The sequence below is a fragment of the Pan paniscus genome, chromosome 12, assembly GCF_029289425.2.
Source record: "Pan paniscus chromosome 12, NHGRI_mPanPan1-v2.0_pri, whole genome shotgun sequence".
In the NCBI taxonomy this organism is placed as follows: Eukaryota; Metazoa; Chordata; class Mammalia; order Primates; family Hominidae; genus Pan; species Pan paniscus.
The window spans coordinates 87,874,583-87,890,301 of record NC_073261.2 but is presented as its reverse complement, the minus strand read 5'-3'; the positions used below and the strand labels follow the sequence as shown (position 1 = coordinate 87,890,301).

The 15,719-nt window shown below is 42.0% G+C and overlaps 1 protein-coding gene across 4 annotated transcripts in view; it reads right to left on the bottom strand.

Moving 5' to 3' along the window:
• Positions 1-12,406, bottom strand: part of HNRNPLL (heterogeneous nuclear ribonucleoprotein L like) — a 42,513-nt gene extending 30,107 nt beyond the window's left edge. For 2 of the 4 annotated variants that reach the window (XM_034952963.3, XM_014343803.5), the window contains exons 1-3: positions 12,194-12,406; positions 11,784-11,937; positions 873-991 (exon numbers count right to left, since the gene is read on the bottom strand). In XM_034952963.3, the coding sequence (XP_034808854.1) occupies positions 873-991; positions 11,784-11,937; positions 12,194-12,204 (284 nt within the window). In that variant the 5' untranslated portion in view covers positions 12,205-12,406. Of the gene's footprint in view, positions 1-872; positions 992-11,783 lie in introns of all 4 variants that reach the window. The other 2 variants (XM_034952962.3, XM_014343802.5) reach the window with 2 other exon arrangements.
• Between the last annotated feature and the right edge of the window lie 3,313 nt (positions 12,407-15,719).

The window sequence follows — 15,719 nt, the reverse complement described above, 5'->3', positions numbered from 1 at the left end:
GGGGGAGCCTGTGTGAATACAAGGCACAAAAGGAAGACAAACTAGGATAAAATATAGCTCATGATTTGCATTAAGAACTCACAGAGCCTATAATCCCCGCACTTCTGGACGCTGACGTGGGAGGATAGCTTGAGCCCAGGATAGCAGCTGGGGCAATGTTAAGAGACCCCTCATCTCTACAAAAAATTTTTTTAAATTACCCGGGCATAGTGACATGCGTCTATAGTCCCAGCTATTAGGGAGGATAAAATGGGAGGATAACCTGGGCTCAGGAGGTGGAGGCTCCAGTGAGCCATCAATGTGCCACTACACTCCAGCTTGGGCAACAGACAGAGACCCTGTCTCAAAAAATAAAAAGAACTCAGCAATATGCACATGAACAAAAGAACTCACAGCAATATGCACCTAAACAAATAATGTCTACCCTTAATCTGCTTACTTTTAGTTGCCAATTAATTCCTAAATATTCCAAAATCAAGAACAACAAAAAAGTCAATATTTAAGCATCACTACTTGAAACTCTGAAGATGAAGCATGTAATCAACTCAATGGTTTAAAGAGTGTTTGAATAGGACTCACGGACTCATTTGAAAATGAGATGAAAAGCACACATAATTTCTTTATACAACTTTGCTGGGGAGTGAGAAGTGATCATAGCTCCACAAAAATACACTCATGCATCACCCAGGAAGGTTAAAAATAGTAGGCTTAAAACATTCCAAAGAAATACAGTCATAGGCAAACAATAGATACTACTTTGTTTATATATACAAACAATATTTACTATGCTAAACATCAAGGCTTCTAACAAGCAAGCAAGGATTATTCTACCACACTGTTTTCAATCTACATGAAGTCCCTATCATCCTTACCATATTGTCCCAAATTTTTCCAGCGCTTCCACGAGGTCTGCTTCCACCACAGATTCACAGAGTCCTCGAACATGGACGACGGGTGAAACAGAAACTTTATGATGACTTCCACCTGCCTCCTAGCAAGAGAAAATAATTTCTAGTTAAAAAATTTTTAAGTCTAAGGCCGAACGCGGTGGCTCACGCCTGTAACCCCTGCACTTTGGGAGGTCAAGGTGGGAGGGTCATTTGAGGTCAGGAGTTCGAGACCAGCCTGGCCAACATGGTGAAACCCCATCTCTACTAAAAATAGAAAAATTAGCCAGGCATGGTGGCACGTGTCTGTAATCCCACCTACTCTGGAGGCTGAGGCAGAAGAATGGCTTGAATCCGGGAGGTGGAGGCTGCAGTGAGCCAAGATCGCGCCACTGCACTCCAGCCTGGGCGACAGAGTGAGACTCCATCTCAAAAAAAACAAAAAAAATTTAAGTCTAAGTTGAATTGCATCTTTCAGTAAATTCAAACCTGCTTAAAAAGTAAACATTTTTTTTAATCCCAAACCAAATCGCAATTCACAAGTTAGCAAAAGGATATGAGAATAAAATAAATGTTTGTTTAGAATTTTTTAATTTCTTAAAAGGGAGCATTCTATCTCAGTAAGAAGTACAAAGATGTTATTTAATAACACTTCAACTTCAAGAAAATCTCAGAAAGAAAATTTAGCAGATACATAGGGCATGCTACAACTGGAAGTATATTTGATACTCATTAGTTGTGTTACCTCCATAAAATCAAAATCTCAACTAGTACAAATGAACAAAAAGTTCCAATCAAAAATTTTTCCTCAACATGAAGATAATATACTTATCTTTCCTGTAACGTAGTAGATTTGTATCATCTTTTGTTCTTGTTTAATTGGTTATCTAGTCCCACTATAACTTGAGGATACTCACTTAGCAGTATTAATTCATTAAACACATGACAACTTAAATTTATACAAGGGTACCATCTTTGCAAGGCAGGGGGATGAATAAGAACTACTCAAAAATGCAAGCCCTCCTGGGCATCTACGGAATATTGTGTATCTTCGAGTATGCCAGGCAGGATGTTTCAAAATGTAAGAATATGGTCTTAAAGTTTATTTTTAAACGTAGTATCTGTACGAATTACTTTGAAAATGCAAATAGCTTTCATTTACTTATTCAAGTTCCATTAAGACAAAGATCTGTATTTACAAATGCCATCAGGCACTTCTCTTGCATCGTAACTTCAGAAATGACTTCCACCGTGTACATCCCTGTCTATACAAAAAGAAATTTTTTAAAGTTTTTTTCTGCTATAACAAGACTAATCTGAAAGCGCTATTTTACCATTAAAATTTAACAATTGTTTTAAGAAAATTAAATTTCTTTAAGGCTATTTTAAATGACTCACCAATTTTTCTTTATTATAAAGACTGTTAGGAAAATATAACAAATGGAGTGCCCTGCCAGTAAAAATTTATGTCACAACTGAAAGAAAGGAACTGATTTAAATATATAAAGTAACCACAGAACTACTCACGCTACTGTCAAATCCAAAAAATAAACTCAGTCCTTTGCCAATACTAATTCTATCCTTGGAATTTATTTGAATTGCTTATGCTCCGTCTTTCCTATGGTTAAACAGATATCCCTTACATGCCACTAAGTTTGAAATGAATCATTCTGAATATACCCTAAGTAAATCAACACTTTCTTAAGCAACATTAACAATCAGACTCTGTCTAGATGAAATTCAACAATCAAATGTGCATATATCATCATTACATTCTTAAATATAACTGGAAATGAATAAAGCAGGAAGAGCTCTAAATAATACCTACCTGCCAAACACAGCATGTATTTAAAGTATAACAAGTTTTACTCTCAAAATAATTAGAAAATAATAAACTGCAAGATATAATTAAGAGAATCATTTCAGTTCATTCTTAGAAATCAGGTGGCAAAGGTAAAATAAAAGGACAACAGAAAACTGTATTGGCCTGAACTCTTCAAAAAGTTAGTATCAAAAACCAGTGGAGGGAAGATTCTATATGGAGACTAAGAGACACAGCAACCAAATGCTGGGCCAGGCGTGGTGGCTCATGCCTGTAATCCAGCACTTTGGGAGGCTGAAGCAGGTGGATCACAAGGTCAGGAGTTCCAGACCAGCCTGGCCAAGATGGTGAAACTCTGTCTCTGGTGTGGTGGAGGACGCCTGTAATTCCACCTACTCGGGAGGCTGAGGCAGAGAATTGCTTGAACCCAGGAGGCACAGGTTGCAGTGAGCCGAGATTGTGCCACTGCACTCCAGACTGGGCAACGGAGTGAGACTCCGTCTCAAAAAAAAAAAAAAAAATACACCTAAATGCTGGCCAGGCACAGTGGCTTACGCCTGCAATCCCACCACTATGGTAGGCGAAGCCAGGTAGATCACAAGGTCAGGAGTTCGAGACCACCCTGGCTAACACGGTGAAACCCCGTCTCTACTAAAAATACAAAAAAATTAGCCGGGCATGGTGGCAGGTGCCTGTAGTACCAGCTACTCTGGAGGCTGAGGCAGGAGAATGGCGTGAACCCAGGAGGCAGAGCTTGCAGTGAGCCGAGATTGCGCCACTGCACTCCAGCCTGGGCGACAGAACAAGACTCCATCTCAAAAAAAAAAACCAAAAAACAAAAAACAAACAAAAAAACCAAATGCTGTATGTGAGCCTTTATTAGACAATAGTTAAAACTACTATCAAACACATATTAGGGACAACTAGAGAAATTTGAATACAGACAGGATATTAGGTTAACATAATAGAATTAATTATCACTGTCTTTAGTAAGAAAATAGTAATGGTTATGTAAAAGAATACCCTTATTCTTAGGAACGTTGTGATATTTAGGCATGAAATGTCATGATGTTTGAAATTTACTTTCAAATAGTTTAGGGGAAAATAGTATAGGGGAAAAAAGTATGTATATAAATATAGATATGCAGATGTAGAGAAAAAAACCCTACACAGCAAAAAGCTAAAAACTGCTGAATCTAAGTGAAGGATATACGTTAAGTTGAACATTTTATATAATAAAAAGTTGCAAAATTATTTTATAATATTTAAAGCCTGAAAAAAGGTATAAAGAACTTTATTAAAAATACCCACGGCCAGGCACAGTGGTTCATGCCTGTAATCCCAGCACTTTGGGAGGCTGACACAGGCAAATCACCTGAGGTCAGGAGCTCGAGATCAGCCTGGCCAACATGGCAAAACCCCATCTCTACTAAAATTACAAAAATGAGCTGGGCGTGGTGGTGCACATCTGTAGCTACTCAGGAAGCTGAGGCAAGAGAATTGCTTAAACCAAGGAGGCAAAGGTTGCAGTGAATTGAGATCACATCATTGCACTCCAGCCTGGGCAACAGAGCCTCCATCTCAAAAAAAAGAAATACCCATGTGCCCACCATCCAATTTAATAAATAAAACATTATTAGCCAGGCGTGGTGGCTCACACCTGTAATCCTAGCACTCTGGGAGGCAGAGGCGGGCTCAGAAGTTCGAGGCTCAGGAGTTCGAGACTAGCCTGGGCAACATGGCAAAACCCCGTCTTTAGCAAAAAAACAAAACATTAGCTGGGCGTGGTGGGGTGCGCCTGTAGTCCCAGCTACTCAGGAGGCTGAGGTGGAAGGACTGCTTGAACCCAGGAGGCGGAGGTTGCAGTGAGCCAAGATCGTGCCACTCCAGGCTGGGTGACGAGCAAGACCTTGTCTAAAAAAAAAAAAAAGAAGAAAGAAAAGAAAAAAAACACAGAACAATAAATTGATCACATCTCTTCTTACTACCCCCTTCCCTTCCCATTATAGGTAACCACTATCATGAGTATAGTGCTAAAAAATATAACTATTTTTCAAATTGGTCTTCTTACAAAGAAATGGATTATACAATCGATTTTTAAATCTCTCAAAAAAAATCTCATTTTAATATATTATTATTTAATTATATTTCCTAAGTGGAATAAACTGAAACCACAGTCATCACTTAAAAGCTGGACAATGTGGGCCGGGCGCAGTGGCTCACGCCTGTAATGCCAGCACTTTGGGAGGCCAAGGCAGGCGAATACCTGAGGTCAGGAGTTTGAGATCAGCCTGGCCAACATGGTGAAACCACATCTCTACTAAAAATACAAAAATTAGCCGGGCGTGGTGGCGGGCACCTGTAGTCCCAGCTACTTGGAAGGCTGAGGCAGGAGAATGGTGTGAACCCGGGAGGCAGAGCTTGCAGTGAGCTGAGATCGCGCCACTGCACTCCAGCCTGGGTGACAGAGTGAGACTCCATCTCAAAAAAAAAAAAAAAAAAAAAGGGTGGACAATGTTAAATATACTCAGTATGGTAATTAGGGGAAGATAACGATTATTTCAACCTCAAGGCAGAAAACATACCCCTCACCCACCTTGTATTTCCCTTATTCCCACTCAATGAATCTGCCATTCATAAGTTTATTTACCTGGATATTTCTATTTTTAAATTATGTCCCCTTTTCTTTAACACACAATTTTCTCATTCTTTCTGTAGTGATAAAAAAAAAAAACCTATGGCTGTTTCCAAATACAAAACCAATGTATCAAAGGTATCTTTCCCAACTATTTGTCTACCATCATCCTCTCCTGAGCTTCGTTTTCCCCCTTTTCCCCCAAAATACTCATACTGTTCTTAAATCACTTCTTTACCTGTACTATATGCTGGTGACAAGAAATCTGGTGTCATTTGTAGAGACTTCTCTTTTTTCTTGAGACAGAGTCTCGCTCTATCACCCAGGCTGGAGTGCAGTGGCGCGAGGTCTCACTGCAAACCTCTGTCTCCTGGGTTCAAGCAGTTCTCCTGCCTCAGCCTCCCGACTAGCTGGGACCACAAGCATGCACCACCACACCTGGCTAATTTTTGTGGTTTTAATAGAGACAGGGTTTCACCATTTTGGCCAGGCTGGTCTTGAACTCTTGGCCTCAAGTGATCCACCTGCCTCAGCCTCCCGAAGTGTTGGGATTACAGCTGTGAGCCACCGCGCCCCGCCTGTAGAGATTATTTTACCTACTCTAAAATAACCTCTTTTAAGCATCAAACTATGAATCTTGACTCCTAAACTGGTGAATAAATCAGTTTTGTTTTTACCCCCCATCAATATATTAATATTGTGGTCATGTCTTCTCCAGCTTAAGGAGTCCTTTTTTTAATCCTTCCTCATACAGGAGCCCAAGTTATTTCCATTTCAGATGTTTAGTTACCTAGGCTCTCTCCTTTCTGTATCTATTGCTTACCAGACTAGAAACAATATCCCAGCTGCGTACCCAGAAAAAGAAGGCATGCTTGCAACATACATGCACTTTACAAACTTACATAATCTCTTCTTTAGGTCAATTGGGTTAACTGTAATGGCAGCATTATTTGGTCTCTACTACAGGCTCTAGACCAGTCTACTTATAGACATTTCAAATTCTCAGCCCTTCAAAGGCCATTTCAGGGACAAACTCTTAATAATACAATATTTTATTTATTTTTTATTTTTTCACAACTCCCTCTTCACAGCAATACTAACTTTAAATGCTAATTTTGACTACTGCATATTAAGGACTAAACTCTACTGAAGAGAAGAAAAGCTCAGTACAGTATAAACAAAGGTTCAATAAACATTAGTTAGCACATCCTACCTTATCCACATTTCCCTCTTTTACATAATCTTTCAATTACCGATATTTGTAATGATTTATTAAGTCACACCTAAGTTTACTCTTCAGGCAAAATATCCTCCAGGTTCTTCTGTCACTCCTTTTATGATGCAATTTCAAGTGCCTTCTCCATTCTGGTAAGCTTTCTGGATACATTAAAATTTACCAATGCAGTCCCAAGAATAAGTACAGTATTTCCAGACATAAAACTATCCCCTATCTTACTCTGGACACTTAACATAGAACAAAGGACAAAGTTTTAATGGGCAGCTGTAAATATCATTTTAACCCACGCGATGTTTAATCACATTTTTTCCCTACTAAATTAAATAATTATGTCTCTTGGTCTTTTTCTCTTTGTAAAGAAGCACATCTAAAACATAGGGAAACTAACTTTCCTATCCAAAGTTTTTAGGTACATTTGATCACATAACAGAGCAAAGATGTAAAATTATGGCCATATGAGTCAAGTAACTTTTTTTATTTTTATTTTTTGAGACGGAGTCTCGCTCTGTCGCCCAGGCTGGAGTGCAGTGGCACGATCTCAGCTCACTGCAACCGTCGCCCCTCCAGGTTTAGCAATTCTCTGCCTCAGCCTCCGGAGTAGCTGGGATTACAGGCGCGTGCCACCACACCCGGCTAATTTTTTGTATTTTTAGTAGAGACGAGGTTTCACCATCTTGGCCAGGCTGGTCTTGAACTCCTAACCTCGTGATCCACGTGCCTCAGCCTCCCAAATTGCTGGGATTACAGGCGTGAGCCACCGTGCCCGGCCGAGTCAAGTAACTTTTTAAAAAACAAACTTTTTTTTTTTGCTCATGTAATAGAAATCATTTGGTTTTGCCTACCCAGAATTCCTTACCCGTTCTGTTTAAAAATAAAAACATAAAAACAAAACAACTCCGTATTATTATTATACATTGGTATTTTCAATCACACAGTCATGCCTCCTCAACCTCAGAGGTGGCCTGGTGATTAATTAGATGGGGGAAGAGGGGAAGATCAAAAATGCTTGATAAGAAGGGATAAATACGGGCTGGGAAAGAGAGGATGCTCTTTAGCTGCTAGCTATAAGAATGTCAGCCTAGCTTTACCACTACACAGAGAAAAGGAGAATTGAAACATGGAAAGAGAATCAAGTCCCTATGACATCATCCAAATCTCTGGATCCAGCCATTCCTAAAACCAGTGTCACAATTTGGCTTTCCCAGTTACATGGGCCAATAAATCTTCTACCCCGCTCCCTTTTTGTTTTCCTTAAGCTCATCTGAGTTGTTGCTGTGGCTGTAAGCCCTGAAAGTTGTGTTCAATTTCATGGAGGGAAAAAAAGCAATATACGATGTAAAACCACAGATTTTTAGATATGTAATATTTTTTCACTATTATAGCCCCATCACCTGACATATGGTAGAAGCTCAATTATTGTGTTTTAAATGAGGCTAGAGATCACTGAGTTCCAGAGAGGTTAAGTGAAAAAGTTTGTAAGCAGAGCCAATACACTTGCCTTGATTGTGCTACTGGCTCTATGAACAGCTCTTTTCACCGTAACATACTAACATGAAGAAACAGTCTAAAACCAAAAGATGGTAAAATCTACTACTTTTCATTTCTTTCCCCAAACTAGGCCTAAAAATCCTCACTCTACTAGAACAGCTTCGCTGGAGGAGACACAAGACACTACTGCTATGCAAGCCTCAGGCTCTGGCACTTACCTCTGGGGCACACATCCTTTAACTACTTTATTTCCATGAAGTAGTTACTACACAGTCTTCTACACTTCTCCTGTGAGAGCCAAGTGACCTCATCCCATCTCCCAACCCATATGCATCTAATAGATCACAGTAATATTGCTATCATTAGTAATTTACATTGTGCAAGTATAACAGAATAGTGTATCCTGAATTCAAACTGGATTTTCAATGTGCTGTATAATCCTTTGTTTGGAAATCCTAGGAGCAACAATTTTATCTTGGCATTTTGCCATCTTTCACGTCTATTTACTAAAAGTTGAGAAACAAATTTTCACTTCATCAGCAAACCACTTAATAATCTTTGATTTGCCCGTTTATTCACTAGCAGAAAACAGAAAAACTTTAAAATCTCCAAAATAAACTAGCACTCCATCCCAATTCCTCAAGTGGTTTTCCCAAGTGAAGCCTTAATATTTCCAAATCAAGCTGCCTTCTTAAAAGAAGATACAGAAACTTAATATGATCTTGAAGGTCATGCCTATTAAATTTAAGAACACTACTCCACAAGAAAAAAGTAACTGCATAATATGTGGCAGCAACCTCTATAATCAAGCCTTATTCAATAATGCAGCTCAGTGAATGTGAAAAACCCTAGGAGTTTTTTGCTCTATTAAAAAAAGGTACCAGAAGACACAAATTTGAAGGGTGTTTTATTTCTCATATCCAAAGTATTAACTCTTCTCTCATTTCTCTTTGTACCTTCAACATAATGATCACTCACAATTATCCATTCATTTTTAAGTTAAGAGCCTTTGTAGAACCACTATGTTTTTCTTAAATACTCATTTTCCTCTTTAAATGTAGTCAATATATTATCAAAGCACTCAAGGTTAATCATAAAAAACCAAGCAATGTAAATCTTCAAAGGCTTACTTTGCACTTTACAAACTTCCAACTAGAGTTGAAAAGAATGCCATCATTGTACCTAATCTGCATTTACTTTAACAGTCTGACCACAAAGGTATTTCTTCTCTGGGCTGAAGGACCACTTAAGTTGTGCAAAACCCTTTTCGGTTACAATGAATTACCAAACATGTGAACGAAGAAGCACAAGACAGTAAACTTCTATCCGGGGAACGTCTATCCTAATAATAGAATTTTATTATGTACAGGTTTCCATAGTTACCATGATTTCAAAATAGTACCAAAAATTACATGAAAAATATTTAAAAACAAGATAAACAAGGCTTCATTAGATTTCATAGTACAATAATGGTTTTACTGTTAAATGAAAACAATTCACCCTTTCCTAGGAAACATATCAGCAGTAAGATAAACAAAGAAATTAAAATTTATACCTCAATCTGCTTATATCAGTTCCCGCCTGGGTAACTTAAAAGCAGCATTAGCATTACGTTAATCACTTAACTATAGCTTCGGGTAAAAAAGGCATGTGTTTCAACCTTCATATTTTACAGACTAAGAGAACTCAGAGTAGTAAACTGACTTTCTCAGACTCACACAAATTGTATGCTAAGACCAGGTGCGGTGGCTCACGGCTGTAATCCCAGCACTTTGGGAGGCCAACTCAGGTGGATCTCTTGAGCCCAGGAGTTAAGAGACTAGCTTTGGCAATATGGTGAAACCCCTTCTCTACAAAATACAGAAAAAAAAAATTGGCCCGGCGTGGTGATGCAGGCTTCCAGTCCCAGCAACCCGGGAGGCTGAGGTAGGAGGATCGCTTGAGCCAGGGAGATCAAGGCTGCGGTGAGCCGTGATCACGAGCTGCTGCACTCCAGAGCTGCTGCACTCCAGCCCCGGGCCATAGAGTGAGACCCTCTCAAAAAAAAAAAAAACAAAAATTGTATGCTAAGACTAGACTCTTGACCATCCCCAAGCCCTACTCAGTGCCATTTCCACCGCTCCACACACTTCGCTTTGGATACATTAATTATATGTTATTTTCTTCCCAACATCCAAAATAATACTATTGATTTAATGCTTTATCTGTTTTCAAAACCAAATTTTTATAATCTGATTTAAGTATCTTTCCAAAATGCCTGAAGACATTTCATGATGCTGCACAAAAACCCAAGCAAGATTTCTAGCAACGAGGTACACTGATCGAATACATCGAAATATCAGTTATAATATTCCTGTTTCCAATTTCCACAATAGAGTTGGCTTTGAACTGAAACTTCCTAAGAAAAAATGCATTTCCTTTATTCACACTTCCAAGTTACATTTTGAATATTTCAAATAGCTCGGCACAAAAATCTAAAGTAATAGCTAACACCGTAACAAGACTGAGAGAAAAAGTTCCTTCTTTAAATGTGTTGCAAAGTTTGCTCTCACATCCTGGTAACTGGAAACTGCAACGCTGGGTGACTGACCAGCCTTTTTTTATTATTATTTAAAAATTCAAACGGCTATAAAGGGCTTCTAATGTGCGTCTTATTTCCCTTTTAACCTAATAGAGGATATATGTGTACAGTTTCGTAATTCTGTTAAAGTTTGCAGAATTAATCACAATTCATGTGTTAATGTTTAAATAACATCTAAGTCATTAAAACCGCTTAAGTGCACCAAAAAAGGGCAATAACGTTTGCTCCGCTTTGTTTCCTTAAAGTCTCCCTCCAACTGAAGCTAACTACTTGCTGTGGACAAAATGATCACATTCCTTCTGCCTCCCCCTAACATTTCTGGTAAAAGAAAGACCTGGCTCTAGGAATGTGTGTTTAATGCAACCCTGAGCTCACTTCATCCTTTCATGGGGCAAATCTGGAATAAATTACCAATGAAAAACTTTAGTAATTTTAAGATTTGTTTTACTTGAAGGTAGGGGTGTACCAACAGCTGCCAACACTTCTGTTGAAGTGTTGTAACCGAAGAGGTAAAAACTGTACTGAGTAATCCACAAAACTGGGTAGAGCAAAGGATGCACGCCATGCTTATAAAGAGTTTAATTTAAAATTTTTTTTAAATTAAACCTTCAAGGGAACTAGCATGTGAACGCCAAGGCATAATCTGTTATTTAATTACGGGTCTCCTTAGGACCGAGGCGGAGAGAGCTCCCGGTAGAACCGACGCAACCATCCCGGGATGGTGACCAACGCGCGGATGCTGCGGGCAGAGGGACTGAAGAGAACCGGTGGTCCCGACGCTGGCCCCGAGCCCGAGGAGTTAAACTAACAAAGAGCTCCCCGAGCCGCGAAACCCCACAGAGCGGAAGCGACGCCTCCCCGCCGCCGCCGCCGCGCCGCGACCCTCCCCAAGTTCAGGGCCCGGCAGTGGACTCGCTGCGGGGCCTGCGGCCAGGACGGCGCCGGGTTCGCAGTCGGGATGCGGTAAACAGGTAGAGGCCAGAATACAAGCCCCAAAGAGAAGAGTGGGCGCTTCCCCAAACGGGTCGGCGCAGCGGAAAAGGCTAATTGAAGCGAGCGGGAGGCCCCGCACCGAGGCCCTGCTTCCCGGGGAGCAGCCAGGCACAGCGGACAGGGGGGCCGCGCTTTGTTACCGGCTGAGAGAAGCTCCGGCCGCCATCGCCCCCGCCCCGGGGCGTCGCTTCCCGGCGGTTCTCGCCTTCCTCGGCCGAGTAGTCGATCTCCCCCTCCTCGGTCTTGAGACGCTTGGCCTGGCTCTCGTACTCCCGGTCCTCCTCGTACGTCTCCCTGGGGGAGGAAGAGGAGGAGGACATGGCGGCGGCCGGAGGGACCGGCTGGCAGGCGGGTGGGGGTGGCGGTGGGGCGCGCGCCTCGGATGCCGCCGGCCAGTCCTCGCCGCCGGCAGCGCCTCTTCTGCGAGGGTCTCCGCGGCCCGGCCGTCCGCGGGGACTGCGCGGCCAGGAGACTGGCGGCTGAGAAGCGCGGACGGACTGAGGGGGGCGCCCCGGGAGGAAGCTCTGGAGCGGCCGCTCCTCTCAATTACCGAGCCAACATTCAGCCTCTCCCTCCTCCTCCTCCGTCTCCGCTCCCTGCCCGGAGGAGCGAATCTAAGGATGGGGACGCAACCGTGGCTTCCGGTCTTCCCTCCTCCCCTAAGCCGCTCCCAGCCGCGCAGGACGAGCCTCCGCCCCCGCCTTCGCGGCCGTCGCGCAGGATCGAATCCAGCCGCAGCCTGCGGGAAGCGCCCCCCCGGCCCGGGTTCTGCTCCCTATTGGCAGGGGCGGGAAAGTCGACCGGGCTTCCCATTGGCTGTGAGGGCCGTTCGTCAAAAGCCGCCCGCTGCTCGATCTCACCTCTCTCCCCGCGCCTTCTGAACTCGCCGCGGTCCTGCGAGGCCCGGCGCGCAAGGCGCGCCGCCTGGGAGTAGTTGCGACCCGCAACCGTTGGCGCTGTGCGGCTCCTACCCGAGGCCAGGCGTGGAGTGAACACGGACGAGCGACGAGAAGTGCGGAGAGGCCAGGGCTGCGGGTGTTAACCGCCCTGCCGCTAATTTAAATGCTTTTTATCACCTCTTAAAAAGAGAACGAGGAAAAAAACCTCTAAAATCCCTGCAGTCATACCCCCTGAAAAGCCCTAAAATTGCAGGCGATGAAGGGAGAAAACGGCTTGGAGCCATGAGAATGGTCTTTCCACTGTTTTGTGTGCAAAATCTGGTAGAAGTGGGCGGACCCTCCCGCCCCTAGCTGGGTGTTGGAGAACAGCTGTCAGCATTGACTGAAGGCTGCGAGGCGCGCGTCGGCAGGAGGCGCTGCACGCGGGCGCTCGTCGGTCTGATCGGTTATAACTCGTTTGTAACTTGGGCCCTTTACTGACTTGCCTGTCCCTGTAAGTCCCTGCTCCAGTTAAATATGTTTTAATCCTTCCATATAAAATCTCATCCTCCATCCCAATTCTTTCTCTTCCGGACAATGTATTTACTTCACTTGATCATTTATTGTCGAAAGATACAAAAGCCTTTCAAAGTTCTGTGATCACAGCTTGCTTCCTCTGTGGCGTCCTGAGGGCTTTTCCAAGATTTTAGTTGCTGCTCTCTTTTTGCAACAGGGCCCCTTATAACTCCCTCTTAAGATGTTCTGTTTTAAAAACTCTGTGAGCGCCTGAAGACAGGAACTGTGTGCAATTTTCATTTTCGCAAGCCCAGTTCCTGTGAAATCTCCAGCACAATTTAGGTGGTCAACAATGCTGAATGAGTAGTCCTTGGGAAATAAAGGTCCAGTGTATCTTTCAGGACAGAAACTGGCAAATCAAGGCAACCTAACTGCCCTCTGTCAGGTGCCTCTTGGAGGACTGCCTGAGATCAAGAGCCTCTTGTGTTTCTGTTGTCCTTGTCCCTCGGATGCTTTCCTAGATGTGGCTCTTCCTTTCCTAAGAGTGTAGATTGCTTCCTCCTCCAGCCTAGTTCTCTCCAAAGTTATTTCCTCCTCCAAAAAAGCTATTTTTATTTATTGCTGAGAGTGCTTTAACATAACACTTTTGTACTTTGTAAATTACACCGCCTGTCATTTTGGAATCTAATTGCAAGATTTTCCACACTTTGCAGCTATAATCAAATGTGTGTGCGGCTGCAGGTATACATTGACAAAACAGAACTAAAAAAATTATAAATTTATTTTTTAAATTAAAATGGAAGTCGACAGAAGAAATAGCAAAAGAGTGGCAGAGCTGGCTGCGGATGAGAAAATGTCATTGGCAAAAAGCTCTGCAATGGTTTGGGAAAGTAAAATAGCAACAAGGGAAACAATGATACAATTCTGCTTAAAATATGTCCTATGGATTCATATGTCCCCTAACATATTCAGAATGCAGACATTACCTGGCCTTCAGAAAGCCGAAGATACCAAGGGTCAAAAAAAAGGTCTAACAAACCTACTTCACGTGTTATCTTTAGCATCCATTGTCCTTTTTATAGCAGTCTCAGTATCAAAGATCAGGAAAGGATGAGTGAATTAATAAACTTGATACAAAGAAAACTTCTTTGATGAGGTGAGATGGGCCATTCTCAAGATATTTTTAGTTTGCTCAAATTAAAAGAGAAGAGCTGAGAGCTTAAAACAATTATTTTTTAGGAGAAAGAAAACAATAGAATATTATGTGAAATAATTGAGAGTGATGAGAAGCACTAAATATCTTTTTGTTAAGTATGAGCAACTACCTGTTAATTTTGTTTTATGTACATTTTCATATGCTAGGTGAATTTAGTTTGGTAAATTCTATTCACTCACAACTGGATTTACTAGGCCTTATACAAACTTTCCAAATATTTCTTGTGAAGATGCAAATATTTTAAATTCTCAAAGCCCTGCATTCAACCTATGGATTATACCACATTACAATGCAACTCTCACACCAATGGGTAAGGAAATCCAGCCTTGCCAAACCTAGGGCTGCTGTGCTCAGCGTTCACAAACAGCAGGTGGAATTCAATATGTACCAGTATTAAACTTTGTTCTTTTTGTAAGTAGCCCAGTTGAGTAAAAAAAAAAAATATTGAAGGAGTAAAACTTAGAAAGCATTTTTAAAGGACATCAGTCAGTTCGTTAACCATGGGTGAAATGTGAGCTTGTTGCAGATGAGTTGTTCAGACAGTGACAGTAGGTCCTTTGATAAGGAAAATACTAGCTAGCTCATCACCAGGGCATGAGGAGCTAAAGAGAGAGGACATAAATTATACTCTACATTATTTCACTTAGGTGAGACAAAGAAATTACACACTGCCCAGTAGCCAGAAATACCTAAGAAAAGCAGAAACAGCTCCTAAATGCCATGACTGTCTGGAACCTCTCATGCATTACGGCTTCAGACCTTTGACTATTTTCTGAACATTTGATTGAATTGGCTGCTGTCAAGTAGGCAGCAGCCAAGAGCTCCCATTGCCACAGCTCAAAGGGGACTCCGGCTATACTCGAGTAGGAGACAGGCTTAGGGCAGGCCTAGGGAAATTGAGAGTCAAGGGCCTTTATAATCAATCCAGCCTCAAATTGCCCTTTAGTTTTAAATCTCGTTACTGACCTATTAAATTTTTAAGACATTGTGCTAGGTGATGAGAGGACTATGTGAGCTGGTCCCTGCCCTCTCAAAGCTCGCAATCAAGTTGTGGAAACAAGGCTCATACCCAAGAGATAGGCTACAAGCATCCATATGTAATAATACATATACAATAATTAATAGCCACATTTAATGTGCCAGTCACTGTGCTAACCACTGAAAGGGTTTTGTCAATAAATTCTGACAGAAGCCTTCTACCAGAAGCATTATTATTACTCTTCCCAGTATACAATTAAAGAAACAGTCTAGGGGAGATTAAGAAACCTGCCTTAGGCTGGGCACAGAGGGAGGCAGAGGCACACAGATCACTTGAGCCCAGGAGTTTGAGACCAGCCTAGGCAACGTGGCAAGACCCTGTTTCTACAAAAATTGTAAAAATTAGCCTGGAATGGTGGTGCGTGCCTGTAATCTCAGCCACTCAGGAGGATGAGGTGGGAGGATTGCCTGAGCCCAGGGAGGTCCAG